We start from the raw sequence: 22907 nt of genomic DNA, 5'->3' as shown, positions 1-22907 counted from the left end.
TTATTATGTTGTGGAGGGGGAACCGAAGGCCAGCTTTGAATGCCGCTTCATAACAGCCAAAGTAGTCATTGTCGTGGTCAAGGTCGTCATCCCAGACGATGGATGCCTCTACAGGCGGCACAACAATCTCCCATCCCTTACCAACCGGGCGCTTTTTCAAAAATGCCGGAAGGGTGGCGTTCAAAGTGACCACATCCCGGGCGGTCATATGTGCCTCTGTTGGATTGTTGATAGAGGGCCACTTATATGCCTCCTCATCCTCTTTGCCGTCTGTACTCTCGGATTCCTCCAATATCTCATCCCCGGGCGTGCTAGGTACGCCCGTCTGGTCATAAGGTACATCCTCAGCCGGAGCCTTGGTTGAGCCGTCTGACTGATATTCGGGGTCTACAGCCGTCCGTCTCGTCCGAGCCATTCTGTCCTGCACATGAACAGAGACGGTCGGATTCGCAAAAGAGTAAGGGTGGTCCAAACACCCCCAGATGGCATCCCTAGTCCTAGACTCAACAGTTTTCGGTGACCGGCTGACAACTGTCTTAGGCCGTGCCGTGTGTGTGTTGGGTAAGTCCATTATTCAATACAATCGAAAAAAGCGCAAAAAAGTTGCAAGGGGCAGAGACGGTACCTTGAGGTTGTATAAACTCTGAAGACGGTTGACTTCTTGAAGTCAGCAGCTGGAAATCCTCTTGGTTGCTTGATGATACCCCAAACGGTATCCCGGATGTACCCTCTTCAAAGAGCACCTGAATTGTTGAAGCAGCCCAACTGTTTCTCTGAAGTATGGCTTGATGATACCCCAGACGGTAGTGACCGGCTGTGGGTGTATTGAAAGCTAGAGAAAATAAAAAGGGTACTCAGGCGGTTTGAGGAAAGTGGCTTGAAGATGCCCTAGACGATTATGATCGGCTGTGGGTATATTGAAAGCAAAGGAAAGAAACTTGACTATGGTCAAGCGGGATCTAAGAGTTAAGCAACGAACACTCTGACGGTGTCCGGATGAGTGAAGAAAGAAAGGATGGTTTTGAATAAACAAGCAACCGGTATTAGAGCGTTCTACAAGAAATTCTCTAAAAAATGAAAACTTGCAAAGTGTGAAAATGAGAGGAGGGCTTCTACTTATAGAAGAACCCTGAAGACGAACCGTCACCTCCCTGTTCAAATTCGAAATTCGAATTCACAAAAAAAAAAAAAAAAAAAAAAAAGAGAGAGAGAGAGAGAGAGAAAGAGGGAAGGAGACGAACCGTCACCTTCCCAGAATGTGACACCTGTCACAGGTGCCACGTGGCGAGCCACGTCACACATGTGAGGGGCAAATGTTTAGGGTAAAAATACCCTGTCCACGTGGCCCAATGGTATGCTGACACGTGTTAGCCTCAGAGAGGCCCAAGGGGATCCACTCCTCCGCTCACACGTGGCACCTTAACCCTAATAGGGGAACTGATCCTCTTCCACTATAAATAGAGGAAAATCCTCATTTATTACGTATTCATAAATACATACACAAAAACCGAGCAAATATTAATTGCAGAATTCTCTCTGAACCGGATGGAAAAACCTCTATATTCCGCACTTTTATACATCCGGAAACGTTCTAACTTGATCGTCGGAGGTGGAACTCCACCCAACCGGAGTTTTCATGGTTTTGCAGGTATAGACGGTCGACGCGCATCCTTGGAATTGTAACTCTTCCGAGGGAATCCAAAAACCCCGAAACACCGGCCATCGGGGAGACATATCTGCACTAGAAAGAGACGGAGAGAAAGCAGCATAACCGCCTCCAATAGATTGTCGGCTGCCAGAGGAACCTTCTGACTGAAGACAAGAATGTGACTTGACCCACATGGGCCAGCCAAGCTCAAGGGAGTTGAAGAATTCAGCAATACCTTGGTGAGGCGGCTGAAGGCTCAAATCGCCTGCAGCCCAAGGGGGCAAGACACCAGACGGCACCGCAGCAACATCCGGCTAGGAGGTAAGGTCTACGTTTATTTGTAGACTCTTTCCTCCAACAGACGCTCGGGAGGCCGTCTGAGCAGATGAGGTTTTCCTGGACTAGTTGCCAGATGTCTCCTCACCAGACCTTCGTTTGATGACCCTGGAAAGGGATCTAGGAGCCCTGTCTCCCTCCTAGAAAACAAGTCAGAAATTAGACATCAAGCTGGGACCAGGTACAAACTATACAAACGGTTTGTCACCGTCTGTACACCAAGAAATAAAGCAATAAATTGGAAGCTAAGTCAGGCGGTTAATACCTTCTTTTTAGCCGCCTGTGCGATTCTTTTCTTCTTCGCATTCTCCCTGCAAATGTCTGCGACGGACTTAGCAGGCGTTTTGTCCACTGAAAGCATGTTTAATGCAGTTTCTACAAAAGAAAACCGGTTGTTAGATCATCGAGCAAGAAAAATACAAGTTACAAAAGATAGAAACGACAAAACACAGCCGGAGAAACTATCTACATACGTTGTTAAATTGGTTGCTCAACCCACAAGCGGACAAAAACGCCTCGTCCCTCAAAAATTCATGTTTAGGTACCAGTTTTTAGGTACACTAATTAATTCATCGGTTGAGAGGGTGGTGGTTGTAAGCTCAAAAAACCCCGCCTCTATTATTTTTTCGTAATCCTCATCTGGGATTTGAGGCAACTTGCACTTCTGTCCCAGAAGGTCTGGTTTCCGGTTGTATGTGCGAAGTTCAAGTTTTCTCGCTTAGTGGGGGCAGAAACCAGATAGAAGCGGGTTTTCCAGTCTGACCACTTAGACGGTTTGTCTAGGGTCATCAGGTATTTAGGGTACATGGTTAAGGTGTACCATGCCCTCCACCCGCCTGGACTTCAGCTTAGATAGTGCATCTTGGCAAAGGCCTCCCAGCCGGGATGAAGACCCTGCATCTCACAGGCGGCGATGTAGCCCAAGATGTTAATCCAGGAGTTTGGGGTAACTGCCACACGCCTAGGCCATATCCTCTAAGGATAGCCTTTATTGCATTGTGACGGGGGAAGCGGAGCCCAGCCAAAAATGTCGCCTCATAGCAGCCGAAATATTTATTGGTGTCTGACTAGTCGTCACTCCGGGATATGGTTCCAAACTTGGGCGGCACCCGAATAGTGTATCCCGCACCCATTGGACGCTTGAGTTTAACCGTCTCCAGGTGCCTTTCCATATTTGCTCTGTCTTTGGCAGAAATATAGATTTAAAGTGGATCCCCTTTATTATTCCATGTTGGCCTCTCCTCTTCCTCACTATCCACGTCCGGAGTTAGAGAGCTACTTGAGCCAAAACCAGAGGCGAATTCACTCCCGTCTCTCTCAGAGGCACTCCCACCCGCCTCCTCCTGACCAGATACGGAGGCGCCCTTTCCTCCGTCTCCATTTTCGGACTCTAGGTGTGTTGGGTGTGCCCTTGAAGGATCCTCTTGCCATCTCAGCCTGATCTCCCTCAGGCGGCTTTTCTTCGGTGCTCTCCTCCCTATACTCTGGATCTACAACCATCTTCCTAGTCCTGGCTATAGTGTCCTGCACAAACACGGAGACAGTCGGATTGGGAGATGAGCAAGAGTGATCCAGGCACCTAGAGGCGGTTCCCTCAATTCTAGACTCAGCCGTACCAAGGGACCGGCTGCCCTCTAAACTACGTTGTGTCGTGTGTGCTATTGGTGAATCCATTAACGGAGCAAATGTACACAAACGGAAATATATAAAAGAGTTGAGAAGAGGTGAAGCGGTACCTATGAGATGAGTTGCAAGGTAGTCAAGCGGTGACCGGCTGAATTAACAAGCGGAAACTGAACAATGGCTTGCAAGATGCTCAGGCAGGGGACCGGTTGTACCCACTTAAAATGCCAAAGCTTGCTTGAAAGGTACACAGACGGTTCTAAAGAAGAGATAACCGGATGTACCCCTTTGAAAAAGAATGACAATTTGCAAACTACCTAGACGATGAACCGGCTGTAAGTAGTGAAATGAAAGCAATTGCTTGCCAGGTACACAGGCAATTGGCAGAGCTTATCTCTCTAAAAAAACGGATGTCTCTCTCTCTAAGTTTTGGAAATATCCAAAAAAAGGAGGGGTTAAAAATCTAATTATAGAAGGGTAATTCAGGGGGCATCCCCGTAATTTCCCTAGAAGACCAACGGTTAAAAATCGTCCACCAATGGCCACCTAACAGGTGTCACTGGTGCCACGTGGCACCCGTGAGGGGCAAATGTTTTGGGTATTTTACCCTGGACACGTGGATCAATAAGAAGGTGACACGTGTCACTTCAGGAGAGGTTCCCAGAGAACCAATCCCCTGCTGACACGTGGCATCCCCAATGATTGGGAATAATGGCGGCTTTTCTGGCCCAATTCCCAAGGAAGCCCACCATTCCTAGGTTTCCGTAACCTAGGATGGTGGCACGCATTTCGAAACCCTATAAATAGGGAGATGTTCCCATCATGGGACACATTCAAAAATATACAAAAAAGAAACTGAGCAATCATTAATTGCAGATATTCTCTCGGAATCCGAGAAAATACTTTACTTTCCGCACCTTTTACAGACTCCATACACGTTCTAACTTGATCATTGGAGGCGGAATTCCACCCACCTAGAGTCTCCGTTATTTTGCAGGTACAGGCGTCCAAAGACCAGTCTTGAAATTGTAACTCTCCCGCAGGACATCAAAAAAAACCGCGAAACAGAAACCTTGAACAGGTTTCTGATAATTAAGCAATTGCAACAACCTCCTCCATATTCTACTAGAGTACACTAGGCGAAAACACGTAATCTGCACCGGTTCAAAACCCCCATTTAGCACTGGTTTTGAATTGGTCTAGATTTGGGGGGTGCTAAAACCCATGACATTTAGCACCGGTTCAAAACTGGTGCGAAATCAAACTTTTGGCACCGGTTCTGGTGAAAACCGGTGCTAAAAACCACACTTTTCGCACCGGTTTTGCCTTAGAACCGATGCCAATATTCGCCAAAAAGATTTTTTTAAAAACTTTTAGCACCGGTTCTTTTCCAAAATCGGTGCCAAAAATGCCCCCAAAAAATAAAAAAAAATAAAATTTTTTTTTTTGCTTTTTTTCACTAAAATTTATATATAAGCACTAACATATATATCAAGTTACAGAAATTTACTTCTAATACTCCAAAAACCTGTTCTAATGAAGCATAAAACTTCACAATCCTCTTTGGCACTCATTTCATATATATTGAGTATGCATCCTCGAGGTTCATTGCTTTAATCTCCTGTGCTATTTTGCTGTACATCATTTGCATGGTTTCACCCTGTTGAAATGCACATGTCAGGCTATAATGAATCAGTCCATAACTATCTTGATCCACGACCGGTTTGATATGTTACCTGCCAAAAAAGAATTTCTTGCACGGAAGCAGAGGTGGGTACACCCTTAGGCCAAATAGGGATGACAACGTAGACAGCAAATCTCTCTTTGGCTCGGATTTTGCTAACAATCTTCAGTGCCAACTCCATAGGTATCAAATGATCAGCACCTGCCAGTACGTTATCATTAAGCACACTAGCTATCGAATCCAACAGGAACATTCACATTTTCTAAACAACTTCAACAGGAAGATTATAAGAAAGGGAAGCTGAAAATTTCATACCAGCATTTTTGTAATTTGGCCATGCATATGATGATCCAAGGAAATACTTGTTTTCTATATAAATGAAATGTTGAGCAGATCTGATTGCTTCAATGTATGTTGTTTGGATGCTCTTGTCTATCACCAAATTCTTGGCACAAACCAGGTTCTGCAATGAAAGCAGGTACATTGAGTCCAAATTGGCTTCATTATCGAAAAAATCAAGTGAGAGATGTGGTCAATGAAAAGAACCCAGATATAACATGGTATAGCAGCAAATTTCAATAAACAGAAGCAATTACCAACAACAAACAGGTGATTGTTCTAAGCCTCCAAAGTCCAAAACTCCAACACAGTAATTGCCAAAAAAAAAAACAGAAAGATGATAATCCGCAAGAATCTCTATCAATAACATTGTTTTAAGATATCAAAACCTAAAATTTCCTAAATTAATCACAACAAAAAAAATAAAAAAAAAATCTAGGATTAATTACAAGAACACATTTTTTTCCAACCACTTTCTCTGTATTACTAGAATTAATCAACATCACAGAGTTTTCTTTTCTTTCATTTTTATTTTATTTTTATAGATTTATCAAGATTTTTAATAAAATATTGTAGCACATAAATTGAAAATTGAGCAAAATGAAAGCTTGAAAATATGGTGAATTGGGAGGAAATAGAAAAATACCAGCAATAGTAAAGTCGAATTCATTGGAAGGAGACTTTCTTGTTCGTCGTCTCACCACAAAAATTGCTCTGCTCAATTTCTGAAAAAATCCCTTATTTCACTGTTTTCCCCTCTTCAATTTGTGCAATTTGTACTTGAGATATACTTCGTACTTAACAACTCTACAGCTTCAATCTCAGTAGTCACAAGATGCACATAGCTTACCAACTTTCTCCTATTCCTTTGCAAGTAATCAGATACAAATATTCAGCATCTTGAAAGGAGTAATACAGTTTTACAATGTCGTTTTCTTTGTCCTCCAGAAATACCCCTTATCATTTCATTTCTCACCATAGTATCAGCACAGATATCAAGTCCCAAAATCTGTTTAAGCAGACAGATCCCAAATGATCAGATTCTGATGTTTTGATCAACTTAATGAAAGTTACGAGTATATCAGACCAATCCTAAGACTGAGCTATTACCTTGAGAATGCATTCAGTGACAACACTCGCCTCCTGCCCCTCAATTTCTGAAGCTAAGGCCAATCAGAAGCTTGCAAGCTGCTGCAAAATTTACATTCCAATGTTACACGTATCATATACTTCATGTTTAACAAAGCAGCAGGAAAAGGATCCGGTGACAGAAAAAAAAAATGTATTGCCACAGCTCATTCTTTGTAGAGACAAAAGTTTGTAGTCTTTTTACTTACATCTTTTGAGGGAAATCCTTCAATACCAGGGCTAGTTCTCGTATTGACAGCTAATTTCATCGAGAGAAACTGCAACAAGCATTCAGGGTTAGTTTTAGAACTCAATAAGAAGGCAACGGAAAGAACATACAACTAGCAGCTTCAGCAATTACACACCTCAACTTGACGCTGTAACGATTGGATATAATTTATGATCTCATCAAGTACCAATGCTTTGCCAATGACTTGAAACCCAGGTATTTGGTCAGGAATCAGGATATTGATCATGAACCTCTTCAAACATATTCGAAAAACTTAAAACACCACCAAATACCAAAAATCTTAGTAGGATTTACAGTGTAACTAGATAAGTTGATCGATAAGATGCAATAAGAGAAAAGTGGACCGAGAATTCAGTCCAATTAATACTCATGTCAATGGCAAAAATAAATACGACAGTTTATCAGCCCTTCAGATGATAACAATAATGACAACAGCAATAGATGGAAAAATTGAAGTAGCAGTGGTCGAACCTTATTACACCCAGGGACAACATCTTGTAGTATTCTCATCCTCTCACTGATCTTTTCTCTTCAAGCCTGCCAGCAAAAGAAAAAAAAAAATCTGACATTTTATCAACTGTATCATATTCCTACATCTCTGACAGCAAATGGTTTACAGGAAAACAATAAATACCAAAAAAAAAAAAAAATCTATTCTCTTAAAATGATCATATAATATACAATTGTATAGTGAGGTTATAATTTTTGGAAATTAAAAACGACTATAGAGACTTGCAAAAAAAGATGAAGGCATAAAAATAGTGAAAACAAATTAGCAAGGAAAAATCAAATACCCTTTCAGCAAGGCTATGGCTATCAGTTGCTTGACCTCTCCTTGCTCGAACATAAATATAATCCTTTGATGGATCAGACACTGGCTTACTCTTTTGTTCACCTCCTTTTCCAGAAGTTGTTTCATTATTAGCTCTCTGATTCTGATTTTCATCTTCGGATCCTGTTGATTTGAGCCTTTTACCATCAGAATCACTCTGTCAAAACAAAAAATCCAAAAAAAAAAGTTCACTATGGCTCCTATAACAATCTAATTTCATATATTTACAAGAACCAAAATTAATGAAATCTCGACGATGTCTAACTAATACCTGAATAGCTATCAATCAAGAGTTGAACTAGTTCTAATTATCTGTGTGAACAATATTGACTAGACACAATTAAAACTGACAACCCAGCAACCACGAAACCACCACCACACCCACCACCGCACCCACGAAACCACCACCGCAACCCCTATCCATCTCCAATTCCCCCAAAATTCCACAAACAGCCTCGAGAAATCAGGAAACCCTTAATTTCTTCCAATTAACCTCAATTGGCAAAAATCACTCAAACATAGAACAAATTCACGAGTAAATCCATTAAAAATCAATCCAATAACACAACCAGATTCGACAACCCTAAAACAACAACAACAAAATCAACCAACAATTCATCAATCGCAACGAAGATCCAAATTGAGAACAGCAAAAAAAAAAAAAAAAAAAAAAAAAAAAAAAAAAAAAAAAAAAACAAAATCAAAACCATAAGGAAGCGAAATCGAAGCAAACCAAGAGCAGCAGGTCGTAGAGCCAACAAAACAAGCTGATACATCTTTATAAGTGTGAACATTTGGTGTGACAACTAATGAGTTCACAAGTTCTACATCATATCTACGACCTCCTTAGCATAGATAATAATAGAACTCCCGACAGACCAACAGTGAATACAGCAGCATAGCCATAACAATTTGGTAAACTGACTGAGAAATATGAAACTGAAAAAAAAAAAAAAAAAAAAAAAAAAAAAAAAAAAAAAACTTAAGAGAAAAATCTCACCTTTGAGCAACCTCCTTTCGTATAGTATACCTGATTTTGTTATCAAAACACCTCTCTTTTTTTTTCTCCCGAAACCTAACCAAGGAAGCTATCCGGTGAGATATAATGGATTTCCTCGCAGGACTTCCACTGGCCTACAAATTTATTACAAAATCAGCTCAAAACATATATATAGGAAACAAGTTATTATATCGTTCTCACAAGCTTCACCACAATCACCTACTGTATGTATTTTTTTTTTTTTTTTTTTTAAAGTACTACCCTATCGTCTTGTCCAAAAGCAACCTCAGTTGTTGGAACTCCAGCATGAGTCTCACGTTCTCCAAGGAGCAAGAGCACTGCTTGGACCTGTAGTTTGAAATTCCAATAAGAAATGCTTCTGTCTCACACAAGCTTACTATCAAAAGTATTTTATAATCAGCATACGATATACAAGGAACATCAGTAAGAATGAGAAATCAATAACACTTAGCATACATTTAAATTTATAACAACCAACAACATTGATAGACAAATTCAATAGCAAACAGAACATTGAAATCTAAGAAACACTACTCAGCTCTGCACATCACTTATCACACTACACACGCATGCAAAACGAAGACGAATGGTTATGGCAAAGGAATCCCTCAACAAAAACCAATTATCAATCCATAGAGAGTAACCTCAAATGTAAAACAAATCGTTTTTACCACCTATATTCCCTGATCTTTGTAATGCTAGACAAGAGAGACTTACAAAAAATTCTGACTAATATAATAACCTTAGATATAGAATCGTCAAACAATTTACAAAAAGACTACATATTTGAGCACTTCCTTATTTGAGCAAAAAAAAAAACAACACATATTTCCACATTCTCATGATCATAGACAACAATTCAAATAATGAAACTAACAAAACGAAGTTGTGCAATGGTTTAACACAATTGGGTGGTGAAAAGAGAAGAATATCTAAATTGACGACAGGAATTTCATAAACCTGTTAGACAACGACTCACACAAACCAATCATCTCCTAGAGAGCAGAAAACCAAACCAAACCAAAAAAATATCAAACAGTATACAAAAACTAATAGAACTCAGGACTTCAAGGGCGGCAAGAATGCAAAACTGATGCAGAGCATTTGTTGTACTCACAGTGACATTGGTGGCAATGGTGTTTGTCTTTGGAGTTGACGGTGAGGGGGTGCACAGCATAACTCAATGAACAACTTAGTGCACAGCATAATTATCAACAAAGTTGAAAGACATAACAACTCGAGCATAACTCAATGCACAGCAAGTAACACAAACCGGAAAGGCAAGCTCACCAGACACCAAGTCCACTGTTCGAGGCCGTGCCGCCGTGACAAGGAGGCCGTTGTGGTGGAGGTGTAGCCGTGCGCGCTTCAATGACAAACCCTATATTACCACAACCCTAAAATTACTAAATTGAAAAGAAAATCAACAACAAACCCTAGATTGTGAATGAATTCGAGGGATTAAGTAGACCACAAGAAAAATCTTACCTCGAAGCTGCTTTAATGGAGGTGAGAAAGCTCAGAATCGGCTTCAATGGAGAATATAGAGCACGCGTGAGTTCAATATAGGCCAATGATATGGAGAGAGAAGGAGGTGCTGCTTCAATGGAGTGGAGTTCAGGAAGAGAAGGAGATGCGAAAACGAGAGAGAAAGAGAAGAGCGGAACGGGAGGGAAAGCAGGGGGAAAAAAGAAAGAAAAAGAAAGAAAGCCATAAACCGGTTTTTTTTTTAACATTTCGCACTGGTTTGGTTAGAACCGGTGCGAAATCCCTTTCTTCCTTTTTTCGTTTGTAATTCGCACCGGTTTGAACCGGTGCGAAAAAGATGAAAATGTGCGAAAACGATTTGTTTTCAAGAACCGGTGTGAAATGTGCGATGCCTAATTCATTTTTTCTACTAGTGGTAGCTGCAAAAAAAAAAAAAAAAAAAAAACAAGTGTTGCACAGTTTCCCTCTCTTGCAAACAGAGAAGACAAATAGGATCACACATAGAATTCCACTTAAGAACTCTATCCTTAGTCATAAGTCTATTCCAATTTGCAAGCCACAAAATAAACACACTCCTTGGAGAAGCATTGTTATTACAAACGATTCTCCTCCGAGGAACCTTAGCAACCTGCAGTCTCAACTTGCTATAGATCTTCTTTACTTGCACCTTATCATTTCTCATCACTGAGTTCCAACCCCCAATATCATCAACCAGACTTTTGTACTTCATTATTTTCCTTAGAACCCAAGAACCTTTTTGAGGTATATCAACTGTCCAGAAATCCACAAACCTGAATTAATAGACATGCACCCACTTTACCCAAAGAGAATCAGCCTTATGAGTGATATCCCAAAGGATTTTGCATACAGCAGCAGTATTCGAATCATGCAAAGCTATAACATTCCAACCTCCAAAAGTTTTAGGCAAGCAAATGGTGTTTAAAGCTACAAGAGCTTTCTTTGTGGGGTTAGCAGCTCCTGTCCAAAGAAAAGCTTTAAACCTGCTCTCAATCTCCCTCACAATCTTTATTGGCAAAACAAAAATCTATGCCCAATAGGTTTGAACCCCAAAAAGCACACTCTTAATAAGCTACAATCTACCAGCATAAGAGAGAAATCTAGTTTCCCCCACTTTCAATTCTATAAGTAATCTTATGAACCAAAGGTTTGCATTGCTTGATAGTCAGTTTCTTCGAAGACAAAGGCACACCAAGATACATAAAAAGAAGAGAACCGGCAACCATGCCAAGAAAACTCAGAAGAATCTCCTGATCCTCTAGACTGATACCCCCAAAGTATACCTCACTCTTATTGAGATTTGCAACCAAACCAGAAGCCCTAGAGAACTTCTTGAAAGCATTAAACAAGAGCTTAAAAGAAGTCTCATCAGCTGTAGCAAACATGAGGAGATCATCAGCAAACATGACGTGAGTGATGGACAATTTTTCACATCTTGGATGAAAATTGAAATCAGGCACAGCAACAAGTTCGTGTAAGCATCTAGACAAGTACTCCATTCCTATAGCAAAAAGAAAAGGAGATATGGGATCACCTTGCCTTCACCCTTTTTTCGCCCTGAAAGGAGTTGTAGGGATACCATTGATCAAAATAAAGAAAGCAACAGAGGTAATGCATCCCATAATCCAACCAATAAACACATTTGGAAAACCAAGCTCACACATTACATCCTTAAGAAAACTCCATTCAATAGAGTCATAAGCCTTTTTCACTCAACCTTCATCATACATCTAGGAGTAATGAATTTATGGTTATACCCCTTAATTAACTCAATGGTCAGCAGGATGTTATCACTAATGTGCTTCCCGGGAATAAAGCCAGAGCAACATCAACAACTTTCTTAATAACCTTTGCAAGCCTAACTGTAAGAATTTCGGAAACAACCTTATAAAGATCAGTACAACAAGCAATTGGCCTAAAGTCTCTCACATAAGAAGGATTTTGCACTTTAGGAACCAGAGTTAAAGTAGTGCTATTCCACTGAGAACTCGTCACCCCACTATCAAAGAAGTCATGCACAGCTTCATAGATTTCATACTTAACAAGCTCTCTGGTATGCTTAAAGAACTTTGCATTGAAGCCATCAATTCCCGGGGCCTTATCATCAGAAATTCCTTTAATAGCACAATCAATCTCAGAATTTGTAACAGGAGCTATTAAAAGGTTATGAGCCGACACAGAAAGTTGCCTTCTAGATCTCATTGTAACAAGATCAACATCATTAAGATCAGAAGAGCTAGACCCCATCAACTGCTTGTAGAAATCAATAATTTCCTTCTCAACATCAACAATAGCTTTTAACAGGACATACTGATCGGTCATGATAGTATCAATTTTGTTTCAGGATTTTCTATGCTTCACCATGGAGAAAATATACTTGGTATTAGAATCCCCAAGTTTAACCCAATCAACTTTAGATTTTTGCCTGTAAATGCTCTCCTGAACAGATCTCCAGTACTTAAGCTGGTTAATGGCAGTAGTTTCCTGCTCCATCAGAACAAAGGAATGAAGATCAAGAGCCATTTGATCTTGAATATCAAGCAGAGCCTGCTGAGCTAAATCAACTCTCTCATCAACATTGCAAAAAGAGTTAAGATTAAGATCTTTGAGCTGAACTTTCAAATTCTTGAGTTTTTTCCAAATTCTATTCATAGGATTACCCTGAACCCCATTATTCCACACCTCTTGCACCAAGCTCATAAAATCTGGATGAGTAATCAAACAGTTCAAAAATCTAAAAGGTTTCCCTTTACGTGGAGAAGGAGGGAAAATCTCATAAAGAAGAGGAGTATGATCAGAGAGGGAGGGGGAAATATAAACAGCTTCCACATTAGGAAATTGAAGCAACCATTCAAAATTAATCAACCCTGTATCAATCCTAGTAAGAGTTCTAGCTTCAACATGAGCTTTATTTGACCAAGAAAAATAGGATCTCTTACTTTGTATCTCCATAAAATTCATATCCTCCACAAACTCTTTAAAATCTCTAACTTCATAATCTGTGACCTCACTCCCATTAATTCTATCATCAGTTTGCAACACGGAATTGAAATCACCTGTGCAAATCCAAGGAAGAGACATAGGGCCAATAGCCCTTATACCCCCCACAACTCTATCCTATCCTGAATATTATGCAATCCATAGACAAAGGAAACAACAATCTGCCTACTGTAATCAACAGAACTAACAAGACAGTGAATGAACTAAGTGTGAATACTTATTACCTCAACATGGAGCCTATCACTCTTCCAGCCGAGCCATATTCTTCCTTTTCAAGAAACAGAATAATTACACACCCAAGTTAAGCCATAAGAGATCTTCTTCTGTATACCACTACTCTTATGCTGTTTAACTCTAGTTTCCATCAAACAAATTAACTCAGATTTAGTTCTATGAAGGAGCTGCCTGACATCAGCCACCTTACTGGGATCATTTAGACCCCTAACATTCCACACAATGAGAATCATTGCTGTGTAGGGGGCCCACCCCCGCTTGGTTCAGTAATATTCTGCCTCACAAAAACATTTTCTTCTGCATTTTGTTCTTCAGGTAACACAGCATACTTGTTTGTAGTTAGCACAAGCATCATGTTCTCAGCAACTTCTTTCCCTTTCTTCTTCATAGTTTCCCACCCTCCATTAGTCTTTGATGGTAAACCAGGCCCCTCTTTCACTTTCTGAACCCAAGTTTTCTTTTGGGTTTGAGGCTTAGCAGCAGGTTGGTTTTGTTTAAGTTTCGCTCTCTTCACAGATATGACCAACCTTTTGCACTTCCTGCAATAAGGAGGAGACCATTCATACTCCACAGTCAACTCCACAACCTCTCCTTTAGGGCTCTCCACCCAGACAGATTTTGCTAGAGGCTTAGTAATGTCGATTTCAACTAAAATTCGAGCAAAAGAAACCCTTAATTGTCTCGTTGTGCATTCATCAGCACAAATTGGAACACCAAGAGTGCTGCCACTTCTACCTAGTGTGCAGTACCCCAACAATTGAGAGGAAGATTAGGCAACTTAATCCACAGAGGTACAGTACGCAAAATTTCAGCATTGAAATCGAATTTGTCAGACCAAGGTTTCACTATAGCCGGCTTTACATAAAACATGTGAGGACCCCCACACAATATAGCATTCAGATCAGTTTGAGAACACAAATTAATAATAAAATATCCCTCATCATGCTAGAAAACCTCGGGTTTATATCAATTCCCCATTCATCCACAATAAAGCGCTTAACAGAGGCAATAGTAGGATAGAATCCAACCACATACAGGACAATTGCATTACTCCACTTCCTAGTACCCTCTTCAATTTCATCAATAGGTAATACAGCAATAGACTTACCATTCTTAATCTGAGGAGGGAAATAGCTCAGAGAAACCCCCTTCGCATTCAGTTTACCATTGAAAGCTTGTACCCCAGTCCCCCCACCTCGAAAATCACCAGTCTCTGCAACATTAGGGTTAGAAAGAGGCGGAAAATTAGCTTGATTACCAGGAACCGCAACAGGTGTAGCTGAAGAGCTAGCCACGGGGGATTAGTAACTGTTGCAGTCGATTTGGGGCCAATAGATCCAAAATTGAGAGCTAGGAATTCAGCGTCCCTCCTAATTACCTTCCCTGCTGACGGATGCACAAGACTAGGGGCAGGAGTTACCAACTCATCACCTTCATCAAAAACTTCATGCAATTGTGGAAACCCTACCGAAGTAGGAGCAAGCAGAGATTCAACTATTTCATTAGTGATTTTAGCAGGAGCAGGAGTAAATTGCTTTTTCTTTCGGGCCATAGCTTTTGATTTAGTGAAAAAAACCAGCAAAATCAATAAACTAGGGACGAATACCAAGCTTTCTCTCACTGGCTTTCTCTCACTAGTTTTCTCTCTATAATGCGTTTAACTTTCATTTACTTCCCTATCTACTTTAGTTAGAGGAATTAGATAATTCTTTTGATTAGGATATACGACTTTATCCTGTTAGTAGCCTGGATGCGAGACTCGTTTTATTTATTAGTGATATGATATGATATATTAGATTTTAATATATCTAATTTTTATAAACTAAAATTATTACTAGTAATATGTAATAGATTTATAAACTTGGTCAGTACTTCGAATTTAATTGAACACTAGGTGAAGTGAGTTACTTATACAAGTAATTTGTAGTTTAGAACTTTTTCTTAGCGTAGGATAGGATGATAATGCAATCCGAATTCGATCTGAAAAAAAAAACATCCAAGGCAAATTCGAGAAATAATCTGAATCCTAATTCGAGTTGGTGGAGGGTCGAAGTAGAATTATAAGACTTATCTAGTTGGGAGATATAATAGGAAGAATGTTCCTTCTGGGTGCATGTTTAAGGTGGACATTAGGAAAGCCTATGATTCTGTAAATTGGAAGTTCCTAAGGGATATGTTGACAGCTCTTCAATTTCCTACTCAGTTTGTCAGTTAGGTTATGGAGTGTGTTACCACTCCTAGCTTCTCCCTGGTTCTTAATGAGGAGGTATATGGGTTCTTCCCAGGTAAGAAAGGAATAAGAAAAGGTGATCATTTATCTCCTCTCTTATTTGTTATTTGCATGGAATATTTGACTAGGATCCTGTAAAAAATTGAGGAACACAGGGAATTCAAGTTTCATCCAAGGTGCAGAGGGGTGAGACTTAATCATTTGGTTTTTCTTGATGATTTAATAGTCATGAGTAGGGGAGATGATATCTTAGCTTCTTTATTAATGAGAGATTTAGCTACCTTTGCTGCTGCATGTTGCCTGGTTGCTAATGAAGGAAAGTAAAATGTGTATTTTTGTAATGTGAATTTGACTGAGAAGGAATATATCATGAACATTTCTGGTTTCCAGGAAGGTACTCTCCCTTTTAAATATTTAGAGGTGAAGGTTAATGCTAAGAAATTGTCTAAGGATGATTGTAATATCCTTATTGACAAGACTGTAGCAAAAATTAGGTAGTAGGGAGGAAGAACTATGTCTTACACAGCCAGAACTACTTTAGTTAATTCTGTTCTTTTGTCCTTGCGTTCTTATTGGGCTTCTTTGTTCATCTTGCCTAAGAAAGTGCTGGAAGGAGTAGTGACTATCTGTAGAAATTTCTTATGTGATGGAAAAGTTATTACTAGCAGAACTTCACCTATTTCTTGAGAAATTATTTGTAGACCCAAGAAACAAGGTGGATTGGGTGTACAGGTCTGTATGACTTGGAATATTGCTATCATAGGTAAGTACATATGGGATATTGCTAACAAGAATGATAGCTTGTAGCTGAGATGGGTTAATCACCACTATATTAAGGATATAAACTAGAAGAGAGTGGGGTGTCCTCCTTAAGTTAGCTGGCAATGGAAGCAAATTTGGAAGGTTAAGGAACAGATAAAGCATGGTTTCACAAGAAACATATGGCAACATAATGCTACTAGTTATACAGTAGCTTCTGCTTGTAAGTGATTGCAGCATACTAAATTTGAGGTGGTTTGGTGTAATTGGATCTGGAATAGGTTCAATATTCCCAAGCATCGTTTTATTAATTACTTGGATAGCAGCCTAGGGGAGACTCAGAACAAAGGACAAGCTGAAGATGTATGGAGTGCTTGATGATGATAGTTGCCCCTTGTGCGATACTTGTTTAGAATCAAATGATCATATTTTGTTTGAATGTGATTATAGTCAGAAACTTCTAGTTTTGCTTCAAGAACGATTTCAGAGGAGCATGGAATTTAAAAATGTTACAACCTACAATGATTGGTGTTGGGGAGCTAGCAACATATTTCAGAAACAAGTGTTCCAGAGTGTTTGTGATGCTCTGATAGTATATGGCAGCAGAGAAATGATTCTATTTGGGGGCTAAAGTTCTTAGGCATGAAATTCTTGTAAATAGAATTGGTTTTGAAGTGTATCATAAGATTAGTAGTGTTTGTTTTTGTAAAGTAAGAGATAAAGATTTAGATTGGTTGAGGGGCATATTCCTAGGGGTTTAGTAACCTCGGTGTATCCTTTTTGTGTTGATTAATAAAAAAATTTCCTTTTTCTCAATAAAACTAAAAAAATTCCTTTTTCAATCATATATCATCTTCATTGTCGTTAAAAATTTACATAAAATTTGGAGAGAAGTTTCTCTAATTTTTTATTTTTCTTAGAACTTAAGTGATGTGAAAAAGCTTTATTGAAAATTTGTATTTATGTTAGAAGAGAGGGAAGATAAGGGGGTCAAAGAATTGAATGCTGAATGTGAATAATTGAATTGAAAGATGGAGGGAGAAGAGGAGAAGATTTAGGAAATTTAATTTGTTATTGATTTAAAATAGAGATTACAAAATATAAAGAGTTATTGAAAAATAAAAGGGGAGATGAAGAAAATTTCTTTGAAAACATAAGGAAAGAGAATGATTATAAAGAAAGGTGAAAGAGAAGGAGGACATGTGTCAACTTTGATTTGTGTTTTTAAATACTTAGTATAGATAGATTATAAATGTGACCATAAAAGCTAGATCAAAATAGATATTATATACTACAAATATTTATACAGCAATACAATTTTGTCAGATACTTAGTGCATATACGATACTTATGCACTATAATAATCATACTATGAAGATAAATTGATATATTCAGCATTTTGTACATTTATTTGCTTTTAAATTTGGTTGACGCGTGTGTAGCATACGGCGGCCCAACTCATCGCGTAACAAAAACGAAGTTGGTTGCTGAGAGTGAGGTGCTTCCTCCACTCATTGCGTCTCCTGAAGAATTCACCTGTTGATCCCAAAGGCTTCGCCATTTTTTCACTTTCTCTATCTCTTCAGCAAAACACTTTTCTGGGACTTTTGATTTTGGTATGTGAAATTAGAGGCGAAGAACAATTACAAGGATGGAGATGAGGGATTTTGGGCTTTTGCTTATTGTTTATGATCTGGACTTGAAATGTTAAGCGTATGACAAAACAATTCTTCTATCTATAAATATTATATGGAGTATTAAAATAAGTCGATGACATTAACCTGGCCTGACTCGTACTCGATTACCTGTTTTGTGATCTGAATTGGACCCAAATTAGCAACTCGATTATCCAATTTGACTGCACCTAACTCGATTTTTGACCTGATATCTGAAGTGACCTGACCCGACTACCCCCGAAATGAAGTCAACCTGAAATCCAAAGCGACACAACCTGAAGTTACACCATACCCGAAGTAACTTGACCCGATTATAACCCGAATTAATTAACCCGAACATACTCAATAATCAAAGTGACCTGAACTAAAATTACCAAATATGTTAAGTGACCCGAACCAAAAATACCTAATACCCTAAATGACATAACCTATTTTATCCCGAATTACTTGACCTAAACAAACCTTGGTCGAAATTAGCTTGAACCAAAAAAAAAAAAAAATAAATAATTAAAAAAAAAAAAGAAAAAGAAAAACCAAATAGCACAAAAGGTAAAGCATAATTGTATAATTGCATATTTTATGTATTCATTTTCTTTCTCCCCTTTTCTCCATTGACTTAGTTTTTTTTTTTTTTTTTTTTTGGGGGGGGGGGTAGAAAACAAACAAACACAAAATTAGACCTCTTTCCCAAGCGAAGCTCCTAGGAAGTGAGTTCTAGCCAAGACACGACTAGAACATTGACAGGCCTGGTCCAACATGATAGGCCTACAATACTTCTTCCTAACATGATAGGCCTGGTGGATAGATGAGTCGATGCTTGTTTTCCACTTCTTCTTCTTTTTCAAGCTAGGAGCATGACTACATACATCTTGTAATCCTGCTGGGGCTCCTGAGTCTTGACCGTTGTCTCCTCCTTACTATTGGGTGTCTTGTCTTCTTGTTGAAAGCATTGTCCTTTCTCTTCCTCACTTCTACTAATAAGTCTTATAACAAACTAGCATTCTGGCCCGTTCGATGCACGAGTTGTTACTTAGATTATTTTTACACGTAGGTATGCTTTTCAATAATTGAAACTTTTGGTATAAAATACGAAATAGTTGTTTCAAAACTATTGAGGTGAATGAAGTTCACAGTTAAAACTTAAAACAAACAGATAATGAGTGCGGAATTGTGGAAAAGGAGGAAGGAATAATTTAATTAGGTATATATACATGGACATTGTGGGGATATGAAATGACATATTAGTTTAAGTTATATTTTAAGTTTAGGAGATGAAAAAACTATTTTTTTTATTGTAATTCATATGTTTATTAATGTGTACTAATTAGTTCAACTTTATTTTATTATGGTGGAAATGAAACACTCAATTTTCTTAATTAAATTTGCAAGTTAAAGAATGCATAAAGACTTTAACATTATTTTATTTTAAGTTTGATATTACAAATGGTTTTTACAAAGAAAGGTTAAGAGAGGTGACATGTGGCATATGGGGGATTTCTAGTGACATGTGTCATAGAAGTGTGGTTTGTGTTTTTAAATACTAAGTATCGATAGAGTGGTGAAAATATTGAAAAGGAAAATTTGCCAACTACTACCGTGTATTAATGCCGCTTTGGAAATTACTACCGCAAATTAAAAAACTTGCAAATTACTACCGCAGAAAGTTTTAAAAATTTGCTATGACTACTAGACTCGACTCCACTTTAGGCCAATTGTGATCTCACGTTTCCCCACGTTTAACCCTAGTTAAGCAATTAAACAACCAAAAAAAAAACTCCTTCTGAGGTTACCCAATTTACCTAACCCACATTTCTCTCTCATAGCTTTAATTTGACCCTTTGACCTTCAACCTCCATTAGAACATAGTCTGCACTTTGACCCTCCTAACCTTCTTCCTAGATTCTCTTTGGTCAAAGACTTCAAAATTATAGCTTTCAACCCCTACACTTGCATTTCTAACCTATCGAACTTGTACCCCTAAACAAAGGCACGCATCATCTTGTAAGATTTTTTTTTAAAAAAAATTCCAAATCAAATCACATATTATCATTATGTTTAATTGATAGCTTAATTCAAAGAAAAATATAAAAGCCTATGTTAATCAACAAAAATCATAATCCATAGACCCTAAATTGCAAAAACCCTAGAATTCACAAACGAATTTATTAGAGGCAAATTACACATTTATATGGAGCAATAGGAGGATAGATGAGACGAATTAGTATCAATTTTGGAGGAGGAAACTTGGAGGGATTTCAGCAATGGTGAAGGAGGAAGAAGATTGATGAGAGAGAAAGAAAGGAAATGGGGGTTTTAGCTAAGTTAGTTAGATGAGGTAACCATGGGTTAGCGGGGATTTTATTAATTTATTTATTTTTGGTCGTTTAAATGCTTAACTAAGGGTCAAACATTGGTTAAGGGGAAAAATAACGTCATAAATGGTCTAAAGTGAAGTCTGGTAGTGACTATTCAAAAAAAAAAATAAAAAAGTGAAGTTTAGTAGTAAAATAAATATTTAAAACTTTTTATGGTAGTAATGTACTAAATTTTTATTTCGCGGTAATAATTTTCAAAATGACATTAATACGCGGTAGTTATTGGCAAATTTCCCTATTGAAAATCAAAAATCAACAAACATACTACAGTTATAGATGTTTTAATTGTATTTTTGAAACCGAACTTGACATGATATTTCTTCTTCAAAAAAAAAAAAAAAAAAAAAAAAAAAACGAAAATCAACCCAACTTGAAATAACCAGACCCTAAACTGACCCGATTATCTATTGATCGAACATAACCGATTTCTAAAGTGACCACATCCGACCTAATATATTTAAGTTGTTATGTATAATATCACAACATAATATTAATCAATTTTTATAAAGTTATTCTTTAGTCATACCCTTCTTTTTACCACATTAACATGATTCTCTACGATAATGTTTTATTTACTTGAAAAATTAATCATATCTATAGCCTCTCTATTTAAATTCAATACTTCATACGTATATCTTATACCGTATATATTAATGAAAGATGATACGAAGTATATATAATTATAATTTCATTCACTTATTAATATTGTTCAACATTACCCTTCTTAACTAATTTTGATCAAACTTATAAATTTATTATGAGCCGAGACATCGACCGAGCCAATAACTAGTAATTTTATACAAAAAATACAATCTTTTTACTAAACGTTTTTGTTATCATCCTAATGAAAATCCTATACGATATCTAACCTTTTCTTGGTGACCCCGACTCGCTCCTAAACCTCAACGTGCTCACGTGATAGTTATTCGAAAGGGGCTCATTTATTCAAGTCATATTCTAACTATCATGGTCGGTATGATTGAGGAGAGATAGAGCGTGTCAATGGCAAGTTGAGTGGACAGATGGTGGAGGATGAATAGTTTGATTAAAAGATATTAACAATATTGTATCTTCAGGTTACAAGTCACTAGGGATCGTTTTGGGAAGAATGCTCTTAAAGGTGGTATTGTACCCAAACTTTTCAAAATTTAGACCATTTGGAGATGAAGGTCAATAGTTCCGATTATTGTTGCAAGTATTTCCGAAATTTTATATGTATACAAAGGGCTTCAATTTATAATCACACTACACACCCTTTGAAAAGGGTATGTGAATGTTGCTTTATTAAATGGCACCTCGTAACCTTACTTTACATTCATCAATCACCATTCATACTCAATTATTCAGGCAATGATTCTCCGCTCCTAAAATATCAAATTTTATTAGTGTATCGCTTAATATATACTTTATGCTTGCTTTCGTTCAAAAATATTGATGCATAAAGGTTAACTAATTTTCATGGAAAAGAGATTAGTGATCTTGCCATCTTGTAGCTTTGCACTTGTTTTGGCTCAACAATGAATATGGAATGCCAATAAAAGCACTAATTTATCAACAAATTACAATGAACAATTGTACAAACAATTTGTAGACATTGATACAAAAATGAGTGTAACCCTGACACATTGATAGTTATGCATATTTCGTATCTAACATACAGAGTGCAGACACAAAATATGTGCATATAATAAGGGCAGATGCAAGAAAATGATCATTCACTGCCTCAGGTTAAAGTTTAGAGATGCCCAAGTTGATCCTGCACGCCACAGAAAACTCATATATCAGATACATTGGTAATCAACAGGAGAAAAAGAAAACATAGAAGTACCCCATGTTTCTAAGTAGATGGAGTCACACAACATATAAAAACAGGACAAGTCAGATACAAAAATAGGCTCTGATTCAGCTTATTTATTATCTGAACTTATATTATCCGCTTTCCCTATTACACAGCTTACATGGGAATGTATAAGATATTTATTTACTGGTGAGCTTAACTTTGTTTGAACTTTTTTGAAATTTTATTGCATAAACTCATTTTTGCCAGATCTTATCTCAAGAGAATTGAAATTATTGTCTTCAATAATCCAATATAGTTAAATCAAACAGGCCCTAAACCAATAACACCAATTAAAACAAATAATATGAAGTAATAAATAAAGTGCTGTATTCAAGAGTTCTCCCCTGTTAACACTCTAGTTACCTTTAATTTAGCTACGCCTACACCCAATGTTCAATAGTCTGTACTCTGTAATCAAAGACAATT

At 37.9% G+C, this 22907-nt stretch overlaps 3 protein-coding genes and 1 long non-coding RNA gene across 6 annotated transcripts in view; all 4 read right to left on the bottom strand.

Moving 5' to 3' along the window:
• Positions 1-5024: 5024 nt before the first annotated feature.
• Positions 5025-6112, bottom strand: LOC110716968 (phospholipase D delta-like). Its single transcript, XM_021895618.1, has 3 exons — positions 5607-6112; positions 5344-5492; positions 5025-5267 (listed from the first exon to the last, which is right to left on the bottom strand). Exons 1-3 carry the CDS (start codon positions 5773-5775, stop codon positions 5178-5180), a joined length of 408 nt encoding a protein of 135 aa, XP_021751310.1. The 5' UTR covers positions 5776-6112; the 3' UTR covers positions 5025-5177.
• Positions 6113-6234: 122 nt separating this feature from the next.
• LOC110716965 lies at positions 6235-10266 on the bottom strand. Of its 2 annotated transcripts, XR_002510645.1 has the most exons (7): positions 10152-10266; positions 7803-9188; positions 7480-7545; positions 7124-7260; positions 6968-7036; positions 6741-6821; positions 6235-6639 (listed from the first exon to the last, which is right to left on the bottom strand). It is a non-coding gene; the product is annotated as an uncharacterized LOC110716965 (long non-coding RNA). The 2 variants fall into 2 exon arrangements; XR_002510644.1 differs by having other exon boundaries at positions 7124-7545.
• Positions 10267-12707: 2441 nt separating this feature from the next.
• On the bottom strand, positions 12708-13834 carry LOC110716881. The gene is made up of 2 exons (XM_021895532.1): positions 13664-13834; positions 12708-13484 (listed from the first exon to the last, which is right to left on the bottom strand). The coding sequence occupies exons 1-2, from the start codon at positions 13832-13834 to the stop codon at positions 12708-12710; spliced, it is 948 nt and encodes a 315-aa protein (XP_021751224.1).
• An 8328-nt stretch (positions 13835-22162) lies between these two features.
• LOC110716948 overlaps positions 22163-22907 on the bottom strand; it is a 37137-nt gene continuing 36392 nt past the window's right edge. For both annotated transcript variants that reach the window (XM_021895600.1, XM_021895599.1), the window contains exon 28: positions 22163-22397. In XM_021895600.1, coding sequence (XP_021751292.1) covers positions 22377-22397 — 21 coding nt within the window. In that variant the 3' untranslated portion in view covers positions 22163-22376. The remainder of the gene's footprint in view (positions 22398-22907) is intronic.

The sequence above is a fragment of the Chenopodium quinoa genome, unplaced genomic scaffold (genome assembly GCF_001683475.1).
Source record: "Chenopodium quinoa cultivar QQ74 unplaced genomic scaffold, ASM168347v1, whole genome shotgun sequence".
Taxonomy (NCBI): domain Eukaryota; kingdom Viridiplantae; phylum Streptophyta; class Magnoliopsida; order Caryophyllales; family Amaranthaceae; genus Chenopodium; species Chenopodium quinoa.
This window is presented reverse-complemented; position numbering and strand designations above follow the sequence as displayed.